Source organism: Epargyreus clarus, unplaced genomic scaffold (genome assembly GCF_041222505.1).
Source record: "Epargyreus clarus isolate Ecla_fem2 unplaced genomic scaffold, WU_Ecla_fem_2.2 ptg000007l, whole genome shotgun sequence".
NCBI classification, from domain to species: Eukaryota; Metazoa; Arthropoda; class Insecta; order Lepidoptera; family Hesperiidae; genus Epargyreus; species Epargyreus clarus.
The window spans coordinates 17800009-17812878 of NW_027332215.1; the positions used below are offsets into that span (position 1 = coordinate 17800009).

A 12870-nucleotide genomic window follows, 5' to 3' on the forward strand; every position below is an offset into this window, starting at 1 on the left:
TCATTTACATTATGATATTGATCGAGAATATATTTCTGAAATAATGAACTTAAGGAATTTTTGTTGGCAAGATAATTATGTATCATTAAAATTTACCTTATAAAACACAATAAAATGGTGAAACGGAGCAAATGAATCGTATATTAACCGAAATGGTTGTAAATGCGAAATTAAATAAAGCTTTTGGGGTGAAGCTGTTACAACAGTCATATACCTACTTATATTTATAAAAATATACATATTCCCCACTAAAGCTCTGATAATAAATAAATAAAACACCATGTAAATTGTGGCAAGGTAAAAACAAAATCGATCATATGAAAATGTTTTGGTGCTACTGCTACGTTCGTAACACAGTTAGCAAGATTAAAGATAAAAATATTTTAGATCCAGCCTAGTTGGTAAAGATTTTAATGGATATACATTATTAAATATTAAAAGTAATGAAATGTCCATAGCTGCTAAGCAGATCATGTAGTTGATGAATTAAATATTGAAAATAATGACAACAAACATTGAGCATTACATATCAATATAAAATTTAGAAAGCCTGACTCTGATTCGGCGAAACTAATTGAAAGCTAACAACAACATTCCTTAAATGATAATGCGTCAACAATAACTATTAAATACTTGATCAATCCCTGAATTATTATATACGGATGCACAATCCTGATAGCTGATCTTTATTAAGTACTTTGCAATAATTACCTAAATAATTTAAAGGTATTTTAAGGTGCCTATTAAATGGTGAAAAGCAGTACAAAGTGAAATTAAGCCACAAAGGAGCAATCAAATCTGATATTTTGTTTACAGACCTAAATATGTTAACATTATTAGTTGCAAGTGGGTATTTACCACAAATAATAATGAACTAAGTAGGTAAATCAGAAAAAATAACAAAGCTCGTTTAGTTGCTCGAAGTTTCACTAAGAAATTCAGTTTCAGTAAGAAATTTTACAGGATTAAGATGTAACGTTCGCACCAATAGCCAGATTTACTACATTTAGATAGATTTAAATGTACACCATATGGACGAAAATACTACCTTTGTAAATTTCATTTGATACAATTAGAAAAATATATTATAATGGTTTTCATACAGAGAATATTTATATGGTAGTACCAGAAGGTAAAGGTTGCTAAAGATAAAGAAGGTTGCCTAAAGATAATAAAGTAAGTAAATTAAATAAAAGCTTTAACGGCTTAAAGCAGACATCTCGGCTTTGGTTTGAACGTCTTCATGTTATACTTAAATATAGGGTTTAAAAACTCTTAAAGGTACATTCTCATGCAGATGCATGTAGATAAATGTTTAAATATACCTATATAAGATAAATTAATACGGATAAGAATATATATATGTATATAATAAGATATATGTATAGTCCCACACGTATGTATATGGTTTAATAATTTCAACAAAACAAGCATTATAAATTTGCAAAAACATTTTAATGCAAATAATTTATATTACAAATACAAAATAAATAACATAATTTCTTGATATAGATGTTGAAAGAATAGCAAATACAATATCACTTAATCAGTCTACTAATGTGCAAAATGTGTTAAAAATATTCTATAAGTGTAATTTATCCTAATCACTTTCCTTATAAATTATTCAGTATTAAATACTAACTTATGCCATGGTGCACATTGTAGAGTTAAATTAAAGTAGTATTGTATAGAAATGTAAAAGTAAATGTACTTAAGCATCCAGATTTTTTGTCTTAAATGTGTAAATATTTAATATATCTTTTAATGTTATATAAAAGATATAAATAGTTAAACCTAATCAATGAAAGCTGTAATTATAAGTAGTTAATTATTGCTTATGTGGACTCTGAATGAGAAACTGAGAACGCGACGAGACGCACAAACATAGTATTAGAAACTATTTGTTCAAAGTAATTAAAACTGCATAATTTCGTGAAACACACGAAAACAATGTAGACACTGTCGCAGTCTCATCAGCTAAAGCAGAGTACGAGTATAAGGTTTTGTTTGAAGTTTTCTTTGTATATTTGACTGATAAATCGATGTGGTCTGAAGTATCTTCAGCTCCACATGTGCCATGGTTAAGTTTGCCATTGTAAAAACATTTATATTTATTGTAAAAAGATGTGTGTTATGGAGTTTCTTTCGCCGCTTCTTCTCCATAACGAAACACCTAGTGAAGTGGTGGTAGATGTAATGACATTCAAGAAGTGTTCTGCAAAGAACGTATTTATAAATTGTTTTATACTTGAATTTTTGAGGGAGGCTGTTGGAATATAGCAAAAACTCAAGCCTCTTATAATGTATAATATTCAAGTAGGTTATATATGATAAAGCTGGCAGCTGAAAAACATATAATTTTACTTCTTCTAATTTGTCATTCTGTCAATGTTTCGATATAATAAAAAGTATCTTTTTGGAGTGAATTTTATTTTATTATATTTCATAGTTTATTTTCTCGTTCTCCTGTGGCCTATTCCCAACATTTACTGCCAACAAAAACAAATTTATTTGGCAGACCTTAGATATTTAAGGTTCTAATACAATTTGATATTGCTCCAAGCTGATTCCAAGGAAACCAATACAATGCAAGTCTTTTCTAATTGGCATCTTAATCCGAGATTAAGCCTTAAAAGTAATCCGGCAAGTTACGTCACTGCACTAGTAATGTGCGAATTCATGACCACACGAGGTCAAGTCAAGGTATCTCGAGCACGCCACGTTCTACTAACACTGATGAGTGGCGTTCACGTGCAACTTTCCAAACAGAATGACTAAGTGTAACACTAAGTCTGCCGTCCGGGTTTTCCTCGAATTTTACCTAGTTTAAAAATCCACCATTATCCGCTGATCCTAAATCGATTGCAAACATTATTCCAATATCCCCACGGGTACAATACATACTTATATCCCAAAATGGACGTATTCCAACCGTAAACCGATTGCAAATATACTCCCACTATTCCCACGGGTACGACACATAGGTACCTCTCCCAAAATTATGTCCCGCAAATAATTGATAAAATTGTTTGGCATTCTAAATACGATGACATGCTTATACATAACATAACATCGCTGACTTTTCTTTTAAAAAAATATTGTCAAAAAAGTATTCCGTAATGTAAATTCCGAAAATGTACCTATGCACTGCCGTGCATCTAGACAATCACAACTAAAGCTGATATGTAACAAAATAATTGCTTAATATATTAAAATGGCATTTGAAAAAGTGCAAATAATTAATTTAAATTTATAAGTTGACATTATTTTATTACTTAAATAACTTTAGGTTTTTACATTTTCTCATATTACGATACGACGTACAGTGAGTAAATACAATTAATTAATTTTATTTCCAACAATGTAAAGTAGGTACTTCAGTTCTAATTACGACAATTACCAATCAATATTCTGAATACCTTATCAATTCTAACATAAATTACATTGTTATTGGATTATATAACTGTTTATGCATACATGTATCTCAATATCTTCGTATTTTGTAGATGTATTGAATCCGGTTACTAGGTAAATAAAGAAAGGTTTTAAAATTAATATTACTAAATTACTATAATTACAATTTGATAACTATGGTTCCTTGTCTCTACAAAGCATTAAATTAAGAAATTTCATTCTACAAGTAACATTTTTAAATTCTCGCATTAAATTAAGAAATTTCATTCTACAAGTAAAATTTTTAAATCATAACGTTCGGCAAAGATTACTTTGCCCGGATGCTTCCATCAAATTTTATCGAAGCCTGGATGGGCTAAATAGCTATATGGGGCCAGGTGGGAAGACTCGTTGCTGACATAGCTATGATCTCTTTCCAGCCTCAGTAGACAGGTGCGGCGATTGTAGTACCTAATAATCAATTTTAATGAATGTTTGCCTACCCAAGATCTAAGTTTGACAATTACTGCCTAGAATTATTGGCAAATTTCAAACGTTGGAGGGCATGGAATTTATGCCTGACTTAGAAATCTGACAATTATTAATCGGATTTGATTAATTAATTATTACCACCCTTTTATTAGCTTGATCTGTATGTATGTATGTATGTAACGGAATCGTTGAACTCAATTTTTACCCACTTGGAACGGTCCAAATAATTTAAATTTTTCTCCTCATCAGGATCGTCAAGAATCAGGATTAACGATTACTCTTGTGCGATTTTAGCGTGGTTTTTAGTTTTAAAACTATAATTATTTTATTATTTATTAGTAATGACCGTGAACCCTCAAACATGTTGGTTTGTATAATAGTTGCCTACGTACAAATTTACAACGTTTCTTTGTCAAAACTCATTGTATATGTATGGTTTTCAGTTAACCCGAATCACTGGACTTTAACTATCATGCGACATAACAGTGATATGGAAAATGTGCAGAGATATTGTGCCTACAAGTACTTAGTATTGATCGCTTCGGAGCCTCGAATGAAGTGAAAATAAAACGTATTCTACGATATGTAATTACGAGTATGTAACCAATCAACAATACACTCCTATGGACCTTAGCCCGCTCCCGCGGGAGTTCCCAGGGCTGGCGACCCCCGACCATCAGGGGGCCGACCGTCCGCTCGGTATAACGACGCGATAAGTACCGAACCACCCACTAAACAGTGGGGTTGGTCCATTTTTATACTTGTTCGTTATATTATAATGTTTTAAATAACATTATACTATTATGAATAAATATCAAAAATCCAGGGGGCATTTGACCACCTGAGAATCTGCCCGGGCAAAGAGGGTACCCTCGAGACCCGAAATTCCTGCCCACCGCCCTTATGTTGCCATTGCCGCAATATATGTGCGCCCGGAGGGTAAGACGTCCCAGCGAACGACGAACGGACCTTAGTCCTTAGTCCTTAGGAGGACCATCTTAATGGTCGCCTCCTATGTAAATCAGCCGACATCCACATCCTTCCACTGAAACGCAAGAACTGGTTCACGGTAGAAATTGTTTTGAAGGTATAGTCCGCGCTAAACTGCTAGTCCGCTCGGAATATAGAAACGAGACGCGTCGCAATAGCAAATTGCAGATATAGAAATCGGACTAGAAATTTTGGCGCGGAGTATACTGATTCTATCACCTTATACAATTTTATAATGTATCACACTTGACGCAACGTGTGAAATGGATAAGATAATGGGAACCTTAGAATAGTATAAGGTTACAGTTTAGTAATTCAATATTACTATCAATAAGCTTTCTATTAGCGCTACCATCAGGAAGGTGGCCCATTGTTATCGACAGGAACAACAACAGGAACTTCATAAGAACTATGAATGTTTTTATATAATGAATGTATAAAAACAAGTTATTGTGTCAGAATAAAAGCTGTTTTAATAAGATAGTAGGTAGTAGGACAAATAGTTTTATTATCTATAATAATAGTATTAAAACGTATCAAACAAAAATAATATCTCAATTCTTGTAAGGTGAAGATCCTAGCCATCTCTATTTTCTCGTATTATTTGTTGTATCATGTCAAGTCCTCACTTTTCCTATTTGTTTAATATACTTAAGCATCATTGAGTGGCAAATGCGTCTGTGTGTACTTTACACGAGGCATAATCTAAAACTTACGCTCGTAAAGCCAATTTTTGTCTACCGTGTTTAAAAATTTGACAATTGATAATGGTAGCAATACATTTAAGGCAGAGCTCAGACTGCTGCCTCTGAGGCCTACGAAAAATGTCTCTTTTGGCCGATCACAAATCGTACTTCAACCCTATTTACAAACGGGCGCAATTACCAACAAATCCACTGCATACGTTTGCTACTACTACTACTAATAGCTACATTAAAATTTGTTTACAGGCACGAGCTGCAGTCCCTGCGTATCTTGGGCAGCGTGGGCGAACCCATCAATTCGGAGGCTTGGCTGTGGTACTACAACCTGATTGGGAAGGGCAACTGCTCCATCGTGGACACCTTTTGGCAGACCGAGACTGGAGGCCACGTGCTGACCTCCCTCCCCGGCGCAACCCCGATGAAACCCGGGGCCGCTGTAAGTATACATACCCTCCGCCCTTTTTATGCCCCGCTGTTAGACATGGACCTCCCCACAATACCACGCGAATTTCTGGAAGGTAATTCTTGTTTCGCTTCGCTAAATATTATTGTTTATTATGAATTTGATATGCAACTGGTGTTGTCACATCCGCAGATGGACATCTGTCACCAACACCAAATAGGATAGTTACCCTACGTGACGTCAATGACAGATCCATCACTCGTATACATATCACACCTACATTCATCGAATCAGAATACAGCAGCAAGATTATTTGAAATAGGCAGGTATTTAGGTACATAACTTATAAAAAGCTGTGATAACTTGGTGGAGGTAGCTTGTACTGTCAAGGGGGAGGAGGGCTCCGAATTCAAGATATACGAGTACGATTAATTATCACTTGCTTAAACAGCGAAGGAAACATCGTGAGGAAACCTGGGAGTCCTTATAAAAGTTATCAAAGATGTGTGAAATCTATCAGACCGCACCTGGCAAGCGTGATGGATTATGGCCTAAAACTTTCTGAGAGGAGACTGGCGCCCAGCTGTGGGACAGTAATCGGTTGCCGACGACTTCTATTAACAGAAGTGCTAACATTTGAGATTACAATATTTCCGGAAACAAGTTTTAAGGGAAAAAATAGAAGAATTGTCGTAACGGTCACTACGTGACTATGAACCAAGGCTAAACTTAGGCTAAGAACGAGCCCAATGGACCGTATATGATTGCGTCTTTGAATAACAAAAGTATCTATTATTTACTTTTTCATAGTAAAGTTAAACTTGTAAAGCAAAAAATATTCAGTTTAAGTGGATTCAACTTCTAAATGACAAAAATCCCAAAATCCTTAAATATATGATTAACAAGAGCAAAAGTTTAGCTTTTCATCATAATTCAACCGTTCAACACATTTGTTTGATCATCAGGAAGTGTTGGCGAATAATGACTGTTGGCGTTGGTCCTCCTACTTTGCCGACATTTAAAATTTGTATATTTTAAAATCTCTGGAAGAAATCGGGGAAAATAAAAAGAAGTACTCAAATGCACTGACTTGGTTCATTTAAAACTGACCTTTCTAGAGCCGGAGCGAAACTTTGTTTCAGAATTTGCAGAGACTATACAACAACACAATAGCTTTTAAACTTTTTACACTAAAAATATAATTCTACAGTTTGAATTTCTTAAATAAGCCTCAATGATGCTAACAGATACACATTAAATTTTTCCACCTCACATTTCGAAAATTTGGCACCAAATATTCTTTCTTCGAGATCTGTCGCCTGTTACGTATTAATACAATATTATCGTAGAATCTAGAACAGCAAGTAGGTCAGAGGTCGGCTCTGAGCAAGACGTTTCGCAATCTATTGAATGAGGCTTGAGGATTTATATTTTTGACCTATTGATCCAATTTTCTTCCATGTTCTTATTGATTTATAGCAATGATTAGAATACTTTTTAACTTCTCCGCTTGAAGGTCGAGTCTTTTAAAACTGTACATTTGCGTCGAATTTCAAGGAAAACGTTATCTACGTATAAAATGCCTTGATTTTTACGTAAGAATAAGAAATGGTACAGATTTCATTTTTAATAATCCTGATTTTTCCATGATTTTTCAATCAAAATATTAAAGATTTTGTAACTTTACACATTCCGTTCCAACCGTTTACCGAACCGAAGATAAATTTAAATAACAGTCAGACAGACAGACAAAACTACTAAACAGATGACTAAAACAGATTTATTCATCATATACCTACCTACATATATACATACAAGCAAACTTAATTGTAAAATGTATGACGATGGAAAGTAACGCAGTCTGAATTAAGAGAATTGCTAATATTTTGAAATAATTGACTTTTTGATCAACTTAAATGTACATATAGATCTTTTGAAGCTACATATACGTTCCTTTTTTTAACAGGGTTTCCCATTCTTCGGCGTGGAGCCCAGGATCCTGGATGACAACGGTAGGAAGATCGAAGGTCCCGGCGAAGGGAACTTGGTGTTCGCGCGACCCTGGCCTGGCATGATGCGCACCCTCTTCGGTGACCACCGACGCTACGAGAGGGTCTACTTTGAAAAGTTCCCGGGATATTACTGCACCGGGGATGGTGAGTTTTGTAACTAAACAACTCATCTTGAAAATTCAGAAGCTGAATAATGATTTCATCTGTTTGAGAATGTAATTACGTTAAATTAAATTCAGACTATCTAAATACAATCAAATCAAAACCAGAGTATAGACAATTTTGACTTTTTTATCTGTAAAATTTTGAAATCCTAGCTAAATCCCAGAGTTTTTGAAGATATATTCTAATTAAGATCATTTTTTATAGGCGCCAAGCGTGATGAAGACGGATTCTTGTGGGTGACTGGCCGCATCGACGACATGTTGAATGTGTCTGGCCACTTGATGTCCACATCCGAAGTGGAGGGAGTGCTGACCGAGGAGCCAAGGGTGTCCGAGGCCGCCGTGGTCTCCAAACCGCACCCGATAAAGGGAGAATCTCTCTACTGCTTCATCATTCTCAACGAGGGGGTGAAATTCGATATGGAGCTGATTGATAGCCTGAAGAAGAGGGTGCGCTCCCGTATTGGCGCTTTCGCAGCTCCTGACGTCATTCACAATGCATCCGGTCTGCCCAAGACTCGCTCCGGCAAGATTATGAGGCGGATCCTGAGGAAGATCGCTATGGGGGACACGGACATCGGCGATACCTCCACTCTCGCTGACCCCACCGTGGTGGATAAGCTTCTCCAGAGCAAGCCTTAAATCTGTTTCACAATCATCTATCGAATGGCCATAAGTTTTGTTCCTAGATAAGTTTTGGATTCTGGAAGAATACTTCAAACATACATAACACCGTGTCACGTGATCCAAAGAGAGATTTTCTTCTTTACTTTTATTCGTTTGTGTATGTATCTACATACGTAGAAATTCAAAATATTAATTTGAAAAAATTTCAAGTTCGAAATAATTACGATAGGTCGCCGTTTAAATGCGACGACAATGACCGGAATACATTAGTCTTGATTAATTATGACTGAATCATTGGTTACAGAGGTATTCAGAGAGGTTTTTTTTTCTCATTCAACGTCTTCGTTCTCTTTGTATGAAACAAAAATGGAAAGAAACATGTAGAAGTTAAATAATCTACAATAAACACCTAAAGTGACAAATGTAAACAATCTTTACGGAATCCGTTTATATTTTGCGCAATTTCTGCTTGATTTCTTACATTTACTTTCTAATAAGGAATTGTCTGAATTTTTATATTTTCCTTCTTAGTATATTCCGTATCTAAGTGTCTTACAACAATCCTAATGCAAGCAAATATTTACATGCTTATTCCAAATAGGTTACCAAAATTTGCAAGCATGCTTAAATAATCGCATGTCATGTGTGGCATTGGGAACATTTTAGGTACTAAGGCATATTTACCTTCAATTTCTATTGCCGCAAAGAAATATAAGGTACTTAACACAAACTTGAGGGAACCTTAATATTCATTAATCAACAATTCAATGGTCACACATGGTCACCTTTGCTCCCATTTCCACTATACCTAGAACATAAAATCATCACACATTACTCCTACATAACGTCCCTATTTAAAAACTGTTAGCTTTCATTAAGAATAAAGGGCTTTTCTATCCGTCCGTTTTTAGGCCAACGCTTTCACAAAAAACCGTCGTAATACAAAATTATAACATTCAACTTATCATCTTGACATCAAATACGTATCTTCGATGCATTTTTCTTAATCAATGGCATTCCTAGCTAAGAAATGATATTAAACATTCATCCGTCATTTCTATTTCCGCTTGTAAGTTGTATTGTATTTCGAGTATGAAATTTCAAAGGTGTTACGGTGGGTAGTAGCGATATTCCCATTGATATTCTTAAATATTTACGTAAAGCCAACGTATAGTTTGATTAAAAAATTTCTGGATATTCATATGATGATTGTCTATTTCTTATACAACTTTACTAAATGGTATCATTCAATGATGCGTGTAGTGAGCGAGTATAACTTAATATTTATTCTAATAATTTATTTCCTAATTTGTAAGGACAACATTTTGCGCAAGACTTTATTTGTCATTCCATACCAGATACAATCATTGTATTTCTTGACGTAGATATAGTGTATGTGATGTCGTGAATTTATTTTAAAAAATCCTACGGGAAAGTAAATGTTACCTATTAATATAAAACTCACTCTTTCGACGTCTTGAAGTTTAGTTTTCTTAAATATGTATCTCCTTCAATTCGAATTTGATTTGATATGACCTGAAGGGCAGGAAGACTTTTGTTAGTTAAGTGTGTGTTTATTTAGTTTACTGACGTGAGTACCTATTTATTTTACTTTTGCTACTATATTTTTGCGGTTGTGATGTGTTGTTTTGTGATATTATTTTTCATTATTCTAATTCTGCACATGTTTAGAGTTAAATGTGAAATGATATTGACGTTTACAATCGATATAGGATTTAATATTGTAACCGAGTAGTTTTAAATGGCTATCGAAGTAGTACTCGATGCGCACCTATTTGTGATGCACAACTAATTAATTTCGATCTAGTGTTAGGAACTCTCTGGTTTGAATCTTAGATTTCGTAGGATATAAATGTAAACAAACACAGCAGCTTTAGTATAGTTTGGAATATGTATTTTTATTTTAAAATAAGTTTATATTTAAGATTAAGTGATTTGTCTTCACAATATACCTGTCTGGATATAAGTTGACCTAAGAACAAAATATTATTTGTCAATTTGATATAATTTAATTATAATTAGATTATATTATTATTATATTAATTCATTTACCATTTAGAAAATGTTTTTGCGTTGTATAATTTGCAGCATTTCATTTTGCTAATGCACACTAAACTTAGGAGCATCATTACCGAAAATATTATACCTTCCTAATGCTTGTGAGTGTTGATGTAAACAATATGACATAAACAGAAATGTATGATTAAAGTTCAAGTATTAACATTCGAATCTGTGTTTAAATTTATCTCGTATCATAAGGTTTGTTTGCAATCAAAATAAATGCTAATGTTCCCCTGATTTCTAGTTTATTCACGTAGATTTCCATTAGATTCATAATGGCACTACTATTAACGAGTAATAATCTTTAGATGTTAAGCATTATATTATTGTGATTGTATGTCAAAACAAACATATCATTAAAGTACACTATTCCAATTGGTTGTAGATTATTTATTATGGTCCCTCGAGGAGCTTTAAGTAAGTACCTACACGGTGCACACATAAGTAGAAGTAGCATATATTCAGAGATACGATTTGACCATATTTTTTATAATATCTGTGGATAAATATAAACTGAAACATATAATTTGGAATAGGTACTTGAAATACGTAAAATAAAAAATGCAGCCATTTACTAATTAATTTTGTATCGGATTTATGTAATGTATGCCTGTATGTTGTATCGTATTCATTATACGAGTATTAATATCGTGCAGAAATACCTCAATGCTACAACATTTTGAAGGTGGTAGAACCCTTTGTGGTTCGACTCTGGCGGCACCACCGCCACAACTATTTCTGCCTAGTAACAGCAGTGTTAGGCGTTGCTGTGTTCCGGTTTGAAGGGTGTGGTAAGGGAGACATACTTTTCCGAGGCGTTCCAGCTTAGTCCTCAAGGGTAGCGGCGCATCTGTGGCCGACCTCAGGTAGGAATAACTAATCCTATCTGGGGTTGATTACAGATGTCCATGGGCGGCAGTAGCCACTTACCATCAGGTGGACTGCATGCTCGTCTTATATTATACGAGTATTAATATCGTGCAGTAATACCTCAATGCTACAACATTGTGGATTGGTAGAAACCAGTGAATTAAACACAGAAAATATTTTAAATTACTAGCATTAGGTACTGCAAATCGAGGAATCAGGAGGCAGTGACCAAATAATAAATTCAATACCTAACTTTTATATAACCTAGTAGTTCTGGCGTACCAACCTAGCACACGAAATAGAGAATTTATCTTTTCGTTGGAGGTTGTTTCAGTGACCTATAGCTAACGATACAGTTGACAAAGAAGCTAGGCTTGCCTTTTTTACTACGCTTTTATTAGCTTGACTTGTATATCTAGGCATGTAGGTATATATGGAACGGAATCTTTGAACTCTATTTTTACCTACTTTGAACGGTCAGTTCAATTCAAATGGCATACACGATTAATGATTTTATCTCATTGTCTTTATCAGGATCATCAGGATTAACGGTTTTTGAGGCGATGTTCGACGTAGGTGGCACCTCGGCGATGTCGTGCGGACAAAATCATAAGTAATTAGTCAATTAATCGATCTAAAAAGTTCACCACCGAATCGCTAGATGTAAATTGTTGAGTTCACGGCAAAGTTGCTACTCGTAAATTGCAACAATTATTTCTTTTTAGTTTGATTAACTATAAAAGTGTAATTACTTTACAATGTTTTTAACTACAATTTATTAAGGCAAATATATTATAGGAAGGTACGTTTGCGCGAAAAGGGAAATTCTAATTTTATTAGTTATGATGATTGGTTACGCTGCAACGCTTATTCGCTTGTGCATACAGTCCCATCCGCAATCATCCAATCCCGACGTACGTACTCCGGTGACGTCTAAGATTATAAAAATAAATAAAATTAAATTTAGTATAAAACCTTTTACTCGAAAAATAATGCTGGCCACATATTTAATTGGCTGTAACGCTGTATTCGTGATTTAAAAAAAAAAACAAAAGGGTATTATGGCGGGAAACGGGAGATGTCAAGGACAATGGCTAAACGAGCTATAGATAGTTTTAATTAAAAAACCTATA

At 34.4% G+C, this 12870-nt stretch overlaps 1 protein-coding gene and 1 long non-coding RNA gene across 2 annotated transcripts in view; one reads left to right on the plus strand and one right to left on the minus strand.

Moving 5' to 3' along the window:
- The window catches only part of AcCoAS (acetyl coenzyme A synthase), a 37164-nt gene extending 26129 nt beyond the window's left edge, over positions 1-11035 (plus strand). Inside the window, exons 7-9 of the mRNA XM_073074956.1 lie at positions 5826-6015; positions 7949-8138; positions 8364-11035. Coding sequence (XP_072931057.1) covers positions 5826-6015; positions 7949-8138; positions 8364-8800 — 817 coding nt within the window. The 3' untranslated portion in view covers positions 8801-11035. The remainder of the gene's footprint in view (positions 1-5825; positions 6016-7948; positions 8139-8363) is intronic.
- LOC140743568 (uncharacterized) lies at positions 2527-2987 on the minus strand. Its single transcript, XR_012102474.1, has 2 exons — positions 2905-2987; positions 2527-2821 (listed from the first exon to the last, which is right to left on the minus strand). It is a non-coding gene; the product is annotated as an uncharacterized LOC140743568 (long non-coding RNA).
- Positions 11036-12870: the final 1835 nt, after the last annotated feature.